This window comes from Schistocerca serialis, chromosome 12 (genome assembly GCF_023864345.2).
Source record: "Schistocerca serialis cubense isolate TAMUIC-IGC-003099 chromosome 12, iqSchSeri2.2, whole genome shotgun sequence".
NCBI lineage: Eukaryota > Metazoa > Arthropoda > Insecta > Orthoptera > Acrididae > Schistocerca > Schistocerca serialis.
In genome coordinates this window covers 124,662,068-124,678,743 of record NC_064649.1, presented here as the reverse complement: position 1 = coordinate 124,678,743, position 16,676 = coordinate 124,662,068, and the positions used below count along the sequence as shown (strand labels likewise).

The following is a 16,676-nucleotide window of genomic DNA, read 5'->3' as shown; positions in this document are numbered from 1 at the left end:
CCAGAAAAGCCCGTACAGGACCTGCAACATGCGGTCATGCATTATCCGCTGAAATGTAGGGTTTCGCACGGATCGAATGTAGGGTAGAGCCATGGGTCGTAACAGATCTGAAATGTAACGTCCACTGTTCAAAGTGCCGTCAATGCGAACAAGAGGTGACAGAGACGTGTAACCAGTGGCACCCCATACCATCACGCCGGGTGATACGCCACTATGGCGATGACGAATACACGCTTCCAATGTGCGTTCACCGCGATGTCGCCCCACACGGATGCGACCATCATGATGTTGTAAACAGAACCTGGATTCATCCGAAAAAATGACATTTTGCCATTCGCGCACCAAGGTTCGTCGTTGAGTACACCATCGCAGGCGCTCCTGTCTATGATGCAGCGTCAACGGTAACCGCAGCCACGGTCTCCGAGCTGATAGTCCATGCTGCTGCAAACGTCGTCGAACTGGTCGTGCAGATGGTTGTTGTCTTGCAAACGTCCCAATCTGTTGACTCAGGGATCGAGATAAGCGGATGCCACTCGGATAAGATGCCTGTCATCTCGACTGCTAGTGATACGAGGCCGTTGGGATCCAGCACGGAGTTTCTTCGTATTACCCTCCTGAACCCACCGATTCCATATTCTGCTAACTGTCATTGGATCTCCACGAACGCGAGCAGCAATGTCACGATACGATAAACCGCAATCGCGATAGGCTACAATCCGACCTTCATCAAAGTCGGAAACGTGATGGTACGCATTTCTCCTCCATACACGAGGCATGACAACAACGTTTCACAAGGCAACGCCGGTCAACTGCTGTTTGTGTATGAGAAATCGGTTGGAGACTTTCCTCATGTCAGCACGTTGTAGGTGTCGCCACTGGCGCCAACCTTGTGTGAATGCTCTGAAAAGCTAATCATTTGCATATCACAGCATCTTCTTCCTGACGGTTAAATTTCGCGTCTGTAGCACGTCATCTTCGTGGTGTAGCAATTTTGATGGCCAGTAGTGTATTATACCTTAGTACGTATTTTCCATCACACCGAAATAACTTTTTGTAATAAACGGTATAATCGAACAACGCAGCGGCGTAGTCTCATAGCGTAATAAACACTGAAGAGCCAAAGAAACTGGTACATCCTCCCAATATCGTGAAGGGTCCCCGCGAGCACGCAAAAGTGCGTAACAGGACGTGCCATGGACTCAACTAATGTCTGAAGTAGTTCTGGAGGTAACTGACACGACGAATCCTGCAGAGCTGTCCATAAATCCGTAAAGTACGCGGGGATGGAGATCTCTTCTGAACAGCACGTTGCAAGGCATCCCACATGTGCTCAGTAGTGTCCATGTTTGGGGAGTCTGGTGGGCGGCGGAAGTGTTTAAACTCAGAAAAGTTTTCCTGGAGCCACTCTGTAGCAATTCTGGAAGTCTGGGATGTTGCATTGTCCTGCAAGAATTCCCCAAGTTCGTCGTAATGCACATGATTGGATGCAGGTGATAAGACAGAATGCTTACGTACATGTCACCTGTCACACTCGTATCTGGACGCATCAGGGTTCCCATATAACCCCAAATGCACACGCCCCACAACATTACAGAGCCTCCACCAGTTTAAAAAGTCCCCTGCTGATATGCAGGGTCCGTGGATTCATGAGCTTATCTCCATACCTGTACACCTCCATCCGCTCGATACAATTTGAAACGAGACTCGTCCGACCAGGAACATGTTTCCAGTAATCAACAGTCCAAGGTCAGTGTTGATAGGCCCAGGTGATGCGTTAAAGCTTTGTGTCGGGCGGTCATCAAGGATACATGAGTGGGCCTTCGGCCCCGAAAGCCCATATCGATGACGTCTCGTTGAATGATTCGCACACTGACACTTGTTGATGGCCCAGCATTGAAATCTGCAGCGATTTGCGGAAGGGTTGCACTTCTGTCACGTGGAACGATTCTCTTCAGTCGTCGTTGGTCCCGTCCTTGCAGGATCTTTTTCCGGCCGCAACGATGTCGGAGATTTGATGTTTTACCGCATTCCTGATACTCGCGGTACACTCGTGAAATGGTCGTACGGGAAAATCCCCACTTCATCGCTACCTCGGAGATGCTGTGTCCCATCGATCGTGCGCTGACTGTAACACAACATTCAAGCTCATTTAAATCTTGATAACCTGCTATTGTAGCAGCAGTAACCGATCTAACAACTGCGCCAGACACTTGTCTTACAGAGATGTTGCCGACCGCAGCGCCGTATTCTGCCTGCTTATGTATCTATGTATTTGAATACGCGTGCCTGCACTAGTTTTTTGGTGTATAATGTCTGTACCCGTCAGGTTAGCTGAAAGCGCTAACGCGCAGCTTCTTGGACTCTCCAGCCCCGAATCGAATCCGCCTGGCGGATCAACGACGTGGGCTGGCGCTGGCCAGCCTTGGTGTGGTTTTTAGGCGGTTTTCCACATCCCGCTAGGTTAATACCGGGCTGATTCCCCCGTACCACCTCGGTTACATTGCAGACATGTGCAACACGTTCACACATTTCCATGGATTACTCTTGATGCAGACAGCTGGGGTACACTACACATTCCGTCCTGGGGGGGGGGGGGGGGGGGGTACGAGTGGGCGGCAAAAGAGCATTCGGCCTCCCCTTAAAAAAGACGCCAAATCCGGTTAACCATAACAGCAGACCCCGCAAGTCGGAATAAATGCTTGGAAAGGGAGAGAGAGAGGGAGAGAGAGAGTGAGAGAGAGTAAATTATACCCTTCAATATTCAGAATTATAACAGCATAAAATTAACAAATAAATCAATTTCTTTGTCTGCGCTTCTTATTGCATAACTTCTGTGTGTGTACCGAGCGAGGTGGCGCAGTGGTTAGCACACTGGACTCGCATTCGGGAGGACGACGGTTCAATCCCGTCTCCAGCCATCCTGATTTAGGTTTTCCGTGATTTCCCTAAATCGTTTCAGGCAAATGCCGGGATGGTTCCTTTGAAAGGGCACGGCCGATTTCCTTCCCAATCCTTCCCTAACCCGAGCTTGAGCTCCGTCTCTAATGACCCCGTTGTCGACGGGACGTTAAACACTAACCACCACCACCACCACCACCACCACCATCTGTGTGTGTGAGAGATAAAGTTAGCTCGAACTGTAGACGTAATTAGTTTTTGCATAACATTTCCAAAAGTATTTTTTTCTCTTATTATCCTCATGGGGGAGTTTAAATTAATCATTTTAACGAAATGGTCGACTAAGCTGGTAGCATAAGAGATAATGACAATCTGGCGCGGCATGCGCGAGTTGTAGCATACGTGTCTTTTGTAGGCCAGTCTGAGGCTTTTCTTCCCCTCAGCTTCATAAATCACAAGTGTGCTTTATCAAGTTGTTAGTCTCGCTATCCCCGATACCACTGTGGTATACAGTAAACAATTATCGTTTGCATCCTTTATACCTAGAACTCAGCACTGCTTAAGCATTGTAAAAAAATCTAGCTAACTTAGTTCGAATTTAGCTGACCAATGTGGGAAGATTGCACAACGTGGACAATGAATAGAAGCAGAACTGTACCGAAGTGAGCTATACAGATTTAATAATACTTAATTGAGCTATATAGGTGAAAAATATTTCATACAACAAATTAAATGTATCACTATAGTGAATTAACAAAAAATTGCATAACTCTCCAAAACAATTGGAAATGAATCGAGATCTATGCTTTTTTGTTAGTGGTTACTGTACATCATGTATGATAAAGAACAGATTTTAGTTCATCTTTGTAAATTATTGGTAGTGCATAAATTAGTAACAGAAAATAAAAGAGAAAGAGTTAAAATTAATTGTTAAAAACACATTCATTTCCAAGAAATGTGCTTTTATTTTAATTTTACTTTTCCATTTCCTTACTTTCGGCGAAGCAAGCTCATTAATTATGTCACTGACAAATTTAGTAGTTATATCGTATTCCACTGACAAGCTATCTGAATTTGCTAGTCGCTTCACCTATACTTGACATTAACTGGATTATTCATCATCTTTAACTTTCGGTAACTGCTTTGTCAAGATTCTTCAGTCGCTGAATTACCGTAAATATCCTCAAAGCGATTTCTATGTTTGGATAACCATCTGGTAACGCATAGTTTGAAGGAAAAATATTTTAAAATATCGAAATGGGAAGCTGTGTCTGGATTCATCTGTTGTTTACACTGGAATTTGAAAGGCGCTATTTCTTTAACTAGTTTCGTTAACTACCTCAGCTGTGCCGATATTTCTGCTACATTTGGCACAATAAATCTGCTGCGCATTTTCCAAAATGAGATACAGAGCTTTCATTTGACTTATTCCTGACGGCAAATGAAAGTGAGATGAGATGTTGTGTTATATGTGAGATCTATTTTCCATTGCACTTATTATACTATCAAATACTTTCAAGCACTCTAGCTTAAACAGCTACATTGCAGTCCTCAGATGGAAGAAATCGGCAAAAACCAAAGCATTCGTCAAACAGCGTATGTGTTTCAACATCATGTCGCCAAATTTGTGATCCTACAATTCCATAGGGAAGTAGCAACAACATCCCCATTGTTGAACAGGAGTTGGTTGTGCAGGTAGCACGTGTACTGTTGACACACATCCCACATGACACCACTTCAGCATTAGCAATATATTTATGATGTTACTTAGAAGAAATGACACTGTGACAACAGGTAGTGTTTACAGTCATGGGCCAAAAGAAACGCCTCTTCTCACTGGCAGAAGTCAGGTACACGTGGGGCAAGAGAACTCTGGCGCTTCTCCCAGTTCATTCTTACACCGTCTTTCTTTCTCTTCGGTCAGATTTTGCGCCCCCCCCCCCCCCCCCCCATCCACCTTCCTGTACCTTCGCCATTGGTGTGAACCTATCTCGCCAAGGCCTTGGCACAGCCCTGTATAGGAGAGGTGCCAGAATGGATCCCTGTGGAACACCATTCCTCAGATATCTTGGCTTCCCAATAGCAAATACCTCTAACCGAAGTCGCCTAAAGAAGACCACAGTGGGATGGTTGCAAAACGTGGATACTTGATAGGAGACGTGCCAGAATCGATCCCTACTCAGATAATTTAGTATCCTTGCAACAAATAAACAAGGTTATTCTAAATGATGGACCCACTTTCAAAACTTCGTATTTATTCAAGTATAAATCCAGAATGAACAAGCTTTATACCAATGAAAAGAGGAAGTTTCAAACTTTTTTCAGTGATGATTGATATCAGTTTCATAATTTGTAATTAATTAGGTTTTAATAATTAGAAATGTGATAGGTGTTGTAAATGTTCAATGGTGCCGCCGTTGGCTGCACGGCAAAACATCGACGCAGTAGCCAAACGGCCCAGCTGTTCTAGGCACTTCAGTTCCGAACCGCACTGCTGCAATTGTCACAGACTCGAATCCTGTCTCGAGCATGGATGTGTGTGATGTCCTTCGGTTAGTCAGGTTTAAGCAGTTCTAAGTCTAGGGGACTGATGACCTAAGATGTTAAGTCCCATAGTGCCCAGAGCCATTTGAACCATTTGAACTATGTGGTAGCCAAACACGTCCAACACACACGGAAGTATATGTGCTGATATAGAGTGCACGGCAGCAGTGTTATTGTTCCGCAGATCATTCAGAGTCGTCGGTAGAGGTGGGACGTAAACAGCTTCCTTCGCATAACCCCATAAGAAATAGTCGCAGGATGTGAGATCAGGAGATCTCAGTGGCCAGAAGTGTAGAGCCAGGTCCTCAACTCTCCTACAACCTGTCCAGCACTAAGGAAGGGAGTCATTCAAAAAGCCCCATATGTCACAGTGCCAATGGGGCAGAGATCCATGCTGTTGGAAAATGAAGTTCTGAGAGAACAGCCATTGTTCCAACATATCCAGGTACCTGATTCCCATTACAGCCCTTTCCACAATACAAAATGGTCTCTAAACCCTTGTATGGGATACGGCACAGAATGCGTTGATCTTTGGTGAGTCTCTTTCCTGTTGCAATGGTAAATGTGGATTTTCCAAACCCCATATGCGAACATTGTATCTGACTTTTTCGCAAAGGTGGAACGTCACTTCATAGCTAAAAATTATGCACTGTAGAAATGCGTCATCCTCCATCTCTGCTAGCACATCACCACAAAATGGGAGACGCTTCTCTTTGTCATTTGAGTTGACAGCCTGCACAAGTTGTAATCGGCAGGGCTTGTAGAGCAAACACTGTCTCAGGACTTTCCATGCAGTTGGTTGGGGTATTCAAAGTTCTCGACTGGCTCTTTTGGTAGGCACACTGGGACTGAATACAAAACTTCTCGAGTTCGTCGGACATCATCCTCTGACACACGCGGTCGGCCTGTGCTTTTTTCTTTGCACAAAAAAATGGCTCTGAGCACTATGGGACTTAACTTCTGAGGTCATCAGTCCCCTAGAATCTAGAACTACTTAAACCTAACTAACCTAAGGACATCACACACATCCATGCCCGAGGCAGGATTCGAACCTGCGACCGTAGCGGTCGCGCGGTTTCAGACTGTAGCGCCTGGAACCGCTCGGTCACCCCGGCCGGCTTTCTTTGCACACACTCCTAATCTGTGTAAATTGCCTAAACCGATGACTAATGCTCGGTACTCGAATACCAAATTTGGCACAAAATGCCCACTGCAGTGCAATTTGCGACTCACTATTCGTGAACTCGAGAATGCAGAAAACCTTGTGCTCCACAATCGCCATCTCACTCACAGCTGACAGTGAAACGGAATGACGGCCCTATTGCCGCGCTAACTCCACTGGCCGCTGCTGAAACCATCACTGCCCGCCAAAAGCTTTGAAACTTCCTCTTTTTATTGCTACGAAGCTTGTTCATTTTGGATTTTTGCTTCATAACAAACGAATTTTTGAAAGTGGGTTCATCATTTAGAATAACACTGTACCTAACCTAGATCGCATTTAGCAGACCACATTTTGCAGATTGCAAAAACCCACCAGGTTAGCTGAGAGCGCTACCGCGCTGCTTCCTGGACTCGGGTAGGCGCGCCAGCCGCGGATCGAATCTGCCCGGCAGATTAACGGCGAGGGCCAATGTGCCGGCCAGCCTGGGTGTGGTTTTTCGGCGGTTCTCCACATCCTGCTAGGTGAATACCGGGCTGGTCCCAATGTTCCGTCTCAGCTACACGGATCGCAGACATCTGAACACATTCACACTATTCCATGGATTACACTCGATGCAGACAGTTGGGGTACAATAATTCCATCCCAGGGGGTACGGGGTGGCGGCAGGAAGGGCATCCGGCCATCCCTTAACCATTAACATGCCAAATCCGATTAACGATGGCTGACCCTGCGTCACTGCGGTAAAAGGCTCAAGCGATAGATAGAGCGATAGATAGTGTGCGGATTGCGAAAGCTGGACACTCGGTATTAGAGGTACTAGAATGGACCCCTGTGGAATACCATTCCTCCACAGTGGTGCCAGAATGGATCCCTGTGGAACCCTACACAAGTTTCACAGACACTGGAGAGTGGAGCACTACGTGTTGCCAGAGATGCACTCACCCCCGCAGACACTGGTACTGCTCCGTGGCGACGCACTCGGCCCCTCGCGCCTGGAGCCTGCACAGTGGGTGGCATCCGCTGGAGTCCAGCCCTCCGTAACCCTCCAGGCAGCTGCAGCGACCGGGCGCCACGCAGCGAGCGTTCTTGCCGCAGCCCACTGCGCACACCGGCTGGCAGTGGCCATCCTCTGGAAAAGGGAGAAGCGCCCTGAAGAGGCAGCGGCGCTGCTGTCCGAAACGTTCTGTAGTACAGGGTGACACAGAAAAACGCGTACAGTTTACAAACTTAGCCGTTTTGGAACTGTTTCCACCCTTGGTCCGAAAATCGATGATTCTACCCTTTTGAACGTCGCACAAATAACTTCATTTCCAAATGTTCAAATGTGTGTGAAATCTTATGGGACTTAACTGCTAAGGTCATCAGTCCCTAAGCTTACACACTACTTAAACTAAATTATCCTACGGACAAACACACACACCCATGCCCGAGGGAGGACTCGAACCTCCGCTGGGACCAGCCGCACAGTCCATGACTGAAGCGCCTAGACCGCTCGGCTAATCCCGCGCGGCACTTCATTTCCGCATTGCGACAACGTCTGCACTGTTATCAGCATCCTACAACACGCTTTATGTACCCTCAAATGCTAGTGCTGCCACCTGACGTATATGAGTGCTCATTGCTCGTTGACATCGAACATGAGTGGTGTTAACATTAATGGTAATGGATCGTGTACGACTGATGAATGGCTAGAGCTGTAAACTCATCAATTTTCCTTTCTTCATTCTACAAACGTACCAAAATACCCCTCTGGTCGGATGACACACGTCCAAGCTTTGGTCACGTTCGTTCTGTAACTCATGTAGTAGCACCATCTGAATGTTCATCACAGCAGCAGTGATGTCTTCTCAGGACTGTAACAGCGTTCTTGTCATTGGCGATACATAAACAGGGTCCTTAATGTACCTCCTAACGAAAAAGTCACAAGATGTTAAGTCAGGCGACCTGGAGGGGCCAAGGGGACATCTATATACATACTCCGCAATCCATCATACGGTGCGTGGCGCAGGGTACCTCGTGCCACAACTAGCATCTTCTCTCCCTGTTCCACTCCCAAACAGAACGAGGGAAAAATGACTGCCTATATGCCTCTGTACGAGCCCTAATCTCTCTTATCTTATCTTTGTAGTCTTTCCGCGAAATGTGAGTTGGCGGCAGTAAAACTGTACTGCAGTTAGCCTCAAATGCTGGTTCTCTAAATTTCCTCACTAGCGATTCACGAAAAGAACGCCTCCTTTCCTCCAGAGACTCCCACCCGAGTTCCTGAAGCAATTCCGTAACACTCGCGTGATGATCAAACCTACCAGTAACAAATCTAGCAGCCCACCTCTGAATTGCTTCTATGTCCTCCCTCAATCCGACCTGATAGGGATCCCAAACGCTCGAGCAGTACTCAAGAATAGGTCGTATTAGTATTTTATAAGCGGTCTCCTTTATACACTCCTGGAAATGGAAAAAAGAACACATTGACACCGGTGTGTCAGACCCACCATACTTGCTCCGGACACTGCGAGAGGGCTGTACAAGCAATGATCACACGCACGGCACAGCGGACACACCAGGAACCGCGGTGTTGCAGTCGAATGGCGCTAGCTGCGCAGAATTTGTGCACCGCCGCCGTCAGTGTCAGCCAGTTTGCCGTGGCATACGGAGCTCCATCGCAGTCTTTAACACTGGTAGCATGCCGCGACAGCGTGGACGTGAACCGTATGTGCAGTTGACGGACTTTGAGCGAGGGCGTATAGTGGGCATGCGGGAGGCCGGGTGGACGTACCGCCGAATTGCTCAACACGTGGGGCGTGAGGTCTCCACAGTACATCGATGTTGTCGCCAGTGGTCGGCGGAAGGTGCACGTGCCCGTCGACCTGGGACCGGACCGCAGCGACGCACGGATGCACGCCAAGACCGTAGGATCCTACGCAGTGCCGTAGGGGACCGCACCGCCACTTCCCAGCAAATTAGGGACACTGTTGCTCCTGGGGTATCGGCGAGGACCATTCGCAACCGTCTCCATGAAGCTGGGCTACGGTCCCGCACACCATTAGGCCGTCTTCCGCTCACGCCCCAACATCGTGCAGCCCGCCTCCAGTGGTGTCGCGACAGGCGTGAATGGAGGGACGAATGGAGACGTGTCGTCTTCAGCGATGAGAGTCGCTTCTGCCTTGGTGCCAATGATGGTCGTATGCGTGTTTGGTGCCGTGCAGGTGAGCGCCACAATCAGGACTGCATACGACCGAGGCACACAGGGCCAACACCCGGCATCATGGTGTGGGGAGCGATCTCCTACACTGGCCATACACCACTGGTGATCGTCGAGGGGACAATGAATAGTGCACGGTACATCCAAACCGTCATCGAACCCATCGTTCTACCATTCCTAGACTGGCAAGGGAACTTGCTGTTCCAACAGGACAATGCACGTCCGCATGTATCCCGTGCCACCCAACTTGCTCTAGAAGGTGTAAGTCAACTACCCTGGCCAGCAAGATCTCCGGATCTGTCCCCCATTGAGCATGTTTGGGACTGGATGAAGCGTCGTCTCACGCGGTCTGCACGTCCAGCACGAACGCTGGTCCAACTGAGGCGCCAGGTGGAAATGGCATGGCAAGCCGTTCCACAGGACTACATCCAGCATCTCTACGATCGTCTCCATGGGAGAATAGCAGCCTGCATTGCTGCGGAAGGTGGATATACACTGTACTAGTGCCGACATTGTGCATGCTCTGTTGCCTGTGTCTATGTGCCTGTGGTTCTGTCAGTGCGATCATGTGATGTATCTGACCCCAGGAATGTGTCAATAAAGTTTCCCCTTCCTGGGACAATGAATTCACGGTGTTCTTATTTCAATTTCCAGGAGTGTAGATGAACCACATCTTCCCAAAATTCTACCAATGAACCGAAGATGACTATCCGCCTTCCCCAGAAATGCCGTTACATGCTTGTCCCACTTCATATCGCTCTGCAATGTTACGCCCAAATATTTAATCGACGTGACTGTGTCAAGCGCTACACTACTAATGAAGTATTCAAACATTACGGGATTCTTTTTCCTATTCATCTGCATTAATTTACATTTATCAATATTTAGAGTTAGCTGCCATTCTTTACACCAATCACAAATCCTATTCAAATCATCTTGTATCCTCCTACAGTCACTCAACGACGACACCTTCCCGTACACCACAGCATCATCAGCAAACAGCCGCACATTGGTATCCACCCTATCCAAAAGATCATTTATGTAGATAGAAAACAACAGCGGACCTACCACACTTCCCTGGGGCACTTCAGATGATACCCTCACCTCCGATTAACACTCACCATCGAGGACAACGTACGCGGTTCTATTACTTAAGAAGTCTTCGAGCCACTCACATACTTGGGAACTAATCCCATATGCTCGTACCTTAGTTAGGAGTCTGCTGTGGGGCACCGAGTCAAACACTTTCCGGAAGTCAAGGAATATGGCATCCGTCTGATACCCTTCATCCACGGTTCGGAAGATATCACGAGAAAAAAGGGCGAGTTGCGTTTCGCAGGAGCGATGCTTTCTAAAGCCGTGCTGATGCATGGACAGCAACTTCTCTGTCTCAAGGAAATTCATTATATTCGAACTGAGAATATGTTCGAGAATCCTGCAACAAACCGATGTTAAGGATATTGGTCTGTAATTTTGAGGATCCGTCCTTCTACCCTTCTTATATACAGGCGTCACCTGCGCTTTTTTCCAGTCGCTCGGGACTTCACGTTGGGCAAGAGATTCGCGATAAATGCAAGCTAAGTAAGGAGCCAATTCAGTAGAGTACTCTCTGTAAAACCGAATTGGAATCCCATGAGGACCTGGCGATTTATTTATTTTCAACCCATTCAGCTGCTTCACAACCCCAGGGATGTCTATCACTATGTCCTCCATACGGGAATCTGTACGAGAGTCAAACGGCGGTATGTTTGTACGATCCTCCTGCGTGAAAGATTTCTCAAATGCTAAACTTAAAATGTCAGCTTTCGTTTTGCTGTCTTCCGTTGCCAGGCCAGACTGGCCAGTGAGTGACTGTATGGAAGCCTTCGACCGGCTTACCGATTTTACGTAAGACCAGAATTTCCTTGGGTTTTCAGCAAGATCTTTTGCTGAGGTATGACGGTGGTGGCGGTTCAATGCTTCGCGGTTCGCTCTTTTTACAGCAGCACGAATCTCTACTAACTTTTGCCTGTCCTCATTCTCCCGACCTTTCTTGTACCGCGAGTGCAACTGCCTTTGCTTCCTGAGCATTCTCCGAATTGCGCTGTTAAACCACGGTGGGTCTTTTCCGTCCGTAACCCACTTTTTCGGCAGATACTTATCCAATGCGTGATTTACAATGTGTTTAAAATTTGCCCTTAATTCTTCCACGTCCATCGTACTGGAAGTAAATGAAGTCGATTCATTTACTAAGTGGGATGCTAACAACTGCTTATCTGCACCACCATGGCCAACGCGGAAGTTCGTCGTTTACGTAGCGACCAACGTCGATGCTCCAATGACGGGAGTGCCCCGTGTTGTTGCAAGATGAAATTCTCCGAGTCAGCAGTCGGTTCTGGAAACAACCACAAATGTCAAGGTAAGAGGTGCCCGTCACTCTCTTCTCACAGACGAAAAACGGCGATACAGCTTCGTCTGTGACACTCCACAGAAATTAACTTTCAGCGTATCACGGTCATGCGACACAATTTCATGAGGATTCTCATTGCCCCAGACTCCCACACTGTGACGATCAACCTTCCCACAAAAATGGAAGGTTATTTCTTCGGTGCTTGCATTTATCGCGAATCTCTTGCCCAACGTAAAGTCCCGAGCGACTGGAAGAAAGCGCAGGTGACACCTGTATATAAGAAGGGTAGAAGGACGGATCCTCAAAATTACAGACCAATATCCTTAACATCGGTTTGTTGCAGGATTCTCGAACATATTCTCAGTTCGAATACAATGAATTTCCTTGAGACAGAGAAGTTGCTGTCCATGCATCAGCACGGCCTTAGAAAGCATAGCTCCTGCGAAACGCGCCCTTTTTTCACATGGTATCTTGCGAACCATGGATGAAGGGTATCAGACGGATGCCATACTCCTTGACTTCCGGAAAGCGTTTGAGTCGGTGCCTGCAGACTCCTAACTAAGGTACGAGCATATGGGATTGGTACCCAAGTATGTGAGTGGCTCGAAGACTTCTTACGTAATAGAACCCAGTACGTTGTCCTCGATGGTGAGTGTTCATCGGAGGTGAGGGTATCATCTGGAGCGCCCCAGGCAAGTGTGGTAGGTCCGCTGTTGTTTTCTATCTACATAAATGATCTTTTGGATAGGATGGATAGCAATGTGCGGCTGTTTGCTGATGATGCTGTGGTGTACGGGAAGGTGTCGTCGTTGAGTGACTGTAGGAGGATACAAGATGACTTGGATAGGATTTGTGATTGGTGTAAAGAATGGCAGCTAACTCTAAATATAGATAAATGTAAATTAATGCAGATGAATAGGAAAAAGAATCCCGTGATGTTTGAATACTCCATTAGTAGTGTAGCGCTTGACACAATCACGTCGATTAAATATTTGGGCGTAACACTGCAGAGCGATATGAAGTGGGACAAGCATGTAATGGCAGTTGTGGGTAAGGCGGATAGTCGTTTTCGGTTCATTGGTAGAATTTTGGGAAGATGTGGTTCATCTGTAAAGGAGACCGCTTATAAAACACTAATACGACATATTCTTGAGTACTGCTCGAACGTTTGGGATCCCTATCAGGTTGGATTGAGGGAGGACATAGAAATGAAATGTCGTGTGGCTAGGGCCTCCCGTCGGGTAGACCGTTCGCCTGGTGCAGGTCTTTCGAGTTGACGCCTCTTCGGCGACCTGCGTGTCGATGGGGATGAAATGATGCTGATTAGGACAACACAACACCCAGTCCCTGAGCGGAGAAAATCTCCGACCCAGCCGGGAATCGAACCCGGGCCCTTAGGATTGACAGTCTGTCACGCTGACCACTCAGCTACCGGGGGCGGACAGGGAGGACATAGAAGCAATTCAGAGATGGGCTGCTAGATTTGTCACTGGTAGGTTTGATCATCACACGAGTGTTACGGAAATGCTTCAGGAACTCGGGTGGGAGTCTCTGGAGGAAAGGTGGCGTTCTTTTCGTGAATCGCTAGTGAGGAAATTTAGAGAACCAGCATTTGAGGCTGACTGCAGTACAATTTTACTGCCGCCAACTTACATTTCGCGGAAAGACTACAAAGATAAGTTAAGAGAGATTAGGGCTCGTACAGAGGCACATAGGCAGTCATTTTTCCTTCGTTCTGTTTGGGAGTGGAACAGGGAGAGAAGATGCTAGTTGTGCTACGAGGTACCATCCGCCACGCACCGTATGGTGGATTTTGTAGTATGTATGTAGATGTAGAACATCACCTTGGAGGCGAAATGTTCGTCCTTTGCTTCCTACTCTGTCATACAAAATTGATGGCGCCAGCCATAATCCTTCGGTTCTAATAGTGGCACGAGCTGCAAACGAAACGGTTAGAAATGTAGCCGCCGTCGCCGACTGCTCCACACAGTTTGCTGCAGTATTCCATGTTTGTGGTTTGCGCGGACCGAACATTTTTACGTCGTCGACGAAATTTTCCCTCGCCCTCCCCATGCTTAGATGGTGGCACAGTTGGTCGGCTGATACTTTTCAATTTACAGAGACTACCAGTACTGTCAAATCCAACGCACAACGCTCTGTTTACATGGCAGTTCTTTTACACAATGCCTTTTGAATTTACGCTGTGCTCTTATAACAAATAAACATCTCGCATATTACAACACTGAAAAGCTTTTTTCTTGTTCTGTCGCTATTTTGTAAATACACTGCACTCTCGACACCAAGTAGTGTGCAGAATGCGAATGCTGTGAGTTTACAGTTCTAAGAACACTATTTTGACCACGACTCTCACTTGGAACGTTTTGCAGATACTGCGCAGGTGCCATCGCAACTTCCGTTGCAATATCGTTAATCTTACGTTTCTCACAACTATTAAATTTAATTTAAAAAACGACAGACTCGTAGGGCAACCATGAGAGATTGTCATACTAAAAACTGGGTTAAATACAATGGAAACTATATAAATAATTAATAAGATAAGTTGAGCATTTCAGCGCCTAGCACCCGAACGTGCCGACCAATCATAAGCAGGTTTTTTTCAGTACAATTGGCGGACTCCCGCACGGGAATGGTTCGTACTGAACCATCTGCTGCTTGTACCTCACTACACTTTCGTACCATATGCTACTTTGCGTGTATCAAGCTGCATCAAGGCGAGCTTCTAACAAAATAAAATACTGGCGGCCACAGACAGAAATATCACAATCCTTGCATAGTAATCTCTGCAGGTCTACGAGGGTCACTCCAAAAGAAATGCAGACTATTTTTGCAAAAATAGAGTTTTCATTCTGCATGTGTGAAAGTTTTACGGTGTGTAGATACTTCCTTCCCGCTTGTTTCCAAACTTAGTTCAACCTGTTCCTGTGAGTGGCGCTGTCACAGCATGTCTTCAAGATGGCTGCTACACTTGTTCGTCAGAAGCAACGTGCTGTCATAGAATTCCTGTGCTGTGCAAACGAGACAGTGGGAAACATCCACAAGAGGTTGAAAAAGGCGTATGGAGATGCTGCTGTCGATCGCAGTACAGTCAGTCGGTGGGTAAGCAGGTTACGTGATGAAAGCGGGCACGGCAATATTGAGGATTGTCCTCACAGCGGCAGGCCTCGTACTGCACACGCTCCAGACAATGTGCAGAGAGTTAACGAATTGGTGACTGCTGACAGACGCATCATAGTGAGCGAATTGTCACGCTACGTTGGGATAGGGGAAGGAAGTGTTTGCAGAATATTGAAAGTGTTGGCGTTAAAAAAAGTTTGTGGCAGGTGGGTTCCCACGATGTTGACAGTGGCTCGCAAAGAAACAAGAAAAACGGTATGCAGCGAACTTTTGGAACAGTACGAGAATGGTGCAGATGAATTTCTTGGAAGAATTGTGACAGGTGATGAAACATGGTTCCATCATTTTTCACCAGAGACGAAGAGGCAATCAATGGTGTGGCATCATGCAAATTCACCCAAGAAAAAAGAATCCAGAACGACACTTTCTGCTGGAAAAATTACGGCTACGGTGTTTTTCGATTCCGAAGGACTCTCGCTTGTGGACATCGTGCCAAGTGGAACCACCATAAATTCTGATGCATATGTGACGACACTGAAGAAACTTCAAGCTCGACTGCGTCGTGTTCGACCACATCCGGAAAAGCAGGATGTTTTGCAGTTGCACGACAGTGCATGGCCACATGTCAGTCAAAAAACCGTGGAAACGATCACAAAACTCGGATGGACACTGAAACACCCACCTTACAGTCCTGACCTGGCTCCGTGTGACTATCATCTCTTTGGGAAACTGAAAGACTCTCTTTGTGGAACAAGGTTTGAAGATGAAGACTCCCTTGTGCACGCTGCCAAACAGTGGCTCCAACAGGTTGGTCCAGAATTTTACCGTGCGGGTATACAGGCGCTGGTTCCAAGATGGCGTAAGGCAGTTGAGAGGAATGGAAATTATGTGCAGAAATGAAAATATTGTTCCTAAAGGATGTATCTACACACTGTACAACTTTCAAACATGTAGAATAAAAGATGGATTAAAAAAAATAGTGTGCCTTTCTTTTGGGGTGACCCTCGTACATCTGTACTCGCGAACCCACCTTGCAGTGCGAGGGGAAGGGTACTTTCGGTACCAGCATCTCTCCATCCCCTGCGCATCAGCACTGCCCCTGTGTTAGCAAGACTGGCCACAGAAGCTATTGGTGACAGACCTTCTGAACGCGGCGATGTTGCTGGTGGACACACACATACGTCGTATCTCGCTGTGGCTAGCTGACACACACTGACCTCCATCTTTCAGATGACTATGTCCTCTCAGCACAGTAGGAGAATTGGTCGTGGATTCGCGTGACTCAGGATCTGGATGGATAGATGTAACAGTGTAGAATGAAATGAAGTCCGACAGGAGCTAGTGGTCGA

The 16,676-nt window shown here is 47.3% G+C and overlaps 1 protein-coding gene across 8 annotated transcripts in view; it reads right to left on the bottom strand.

Moving 5' to 3' along the window:
* Positions 1-16,676, bottom strand: part of LOC126428440 (epidermal growth factor-like protein) — a 163,066-nt gene that overhangs the window by 60,979 nt on the left and 85,411 nt on the right. For all 8 annotated transcript variants that reach the window (XM_050090368.1, XM_050090367.1, XM_050090370.1 and 5 more), the window contains one exon: positions 7,547-7,733. In XM_050090368.1, the coding sequence (XP_049946325.1) occupies positions 7,547-7,733 (187 nt within the window). The remainder of the gene's footprint in view (positions 1-7,546; positions 7,734-16,676) is intronic.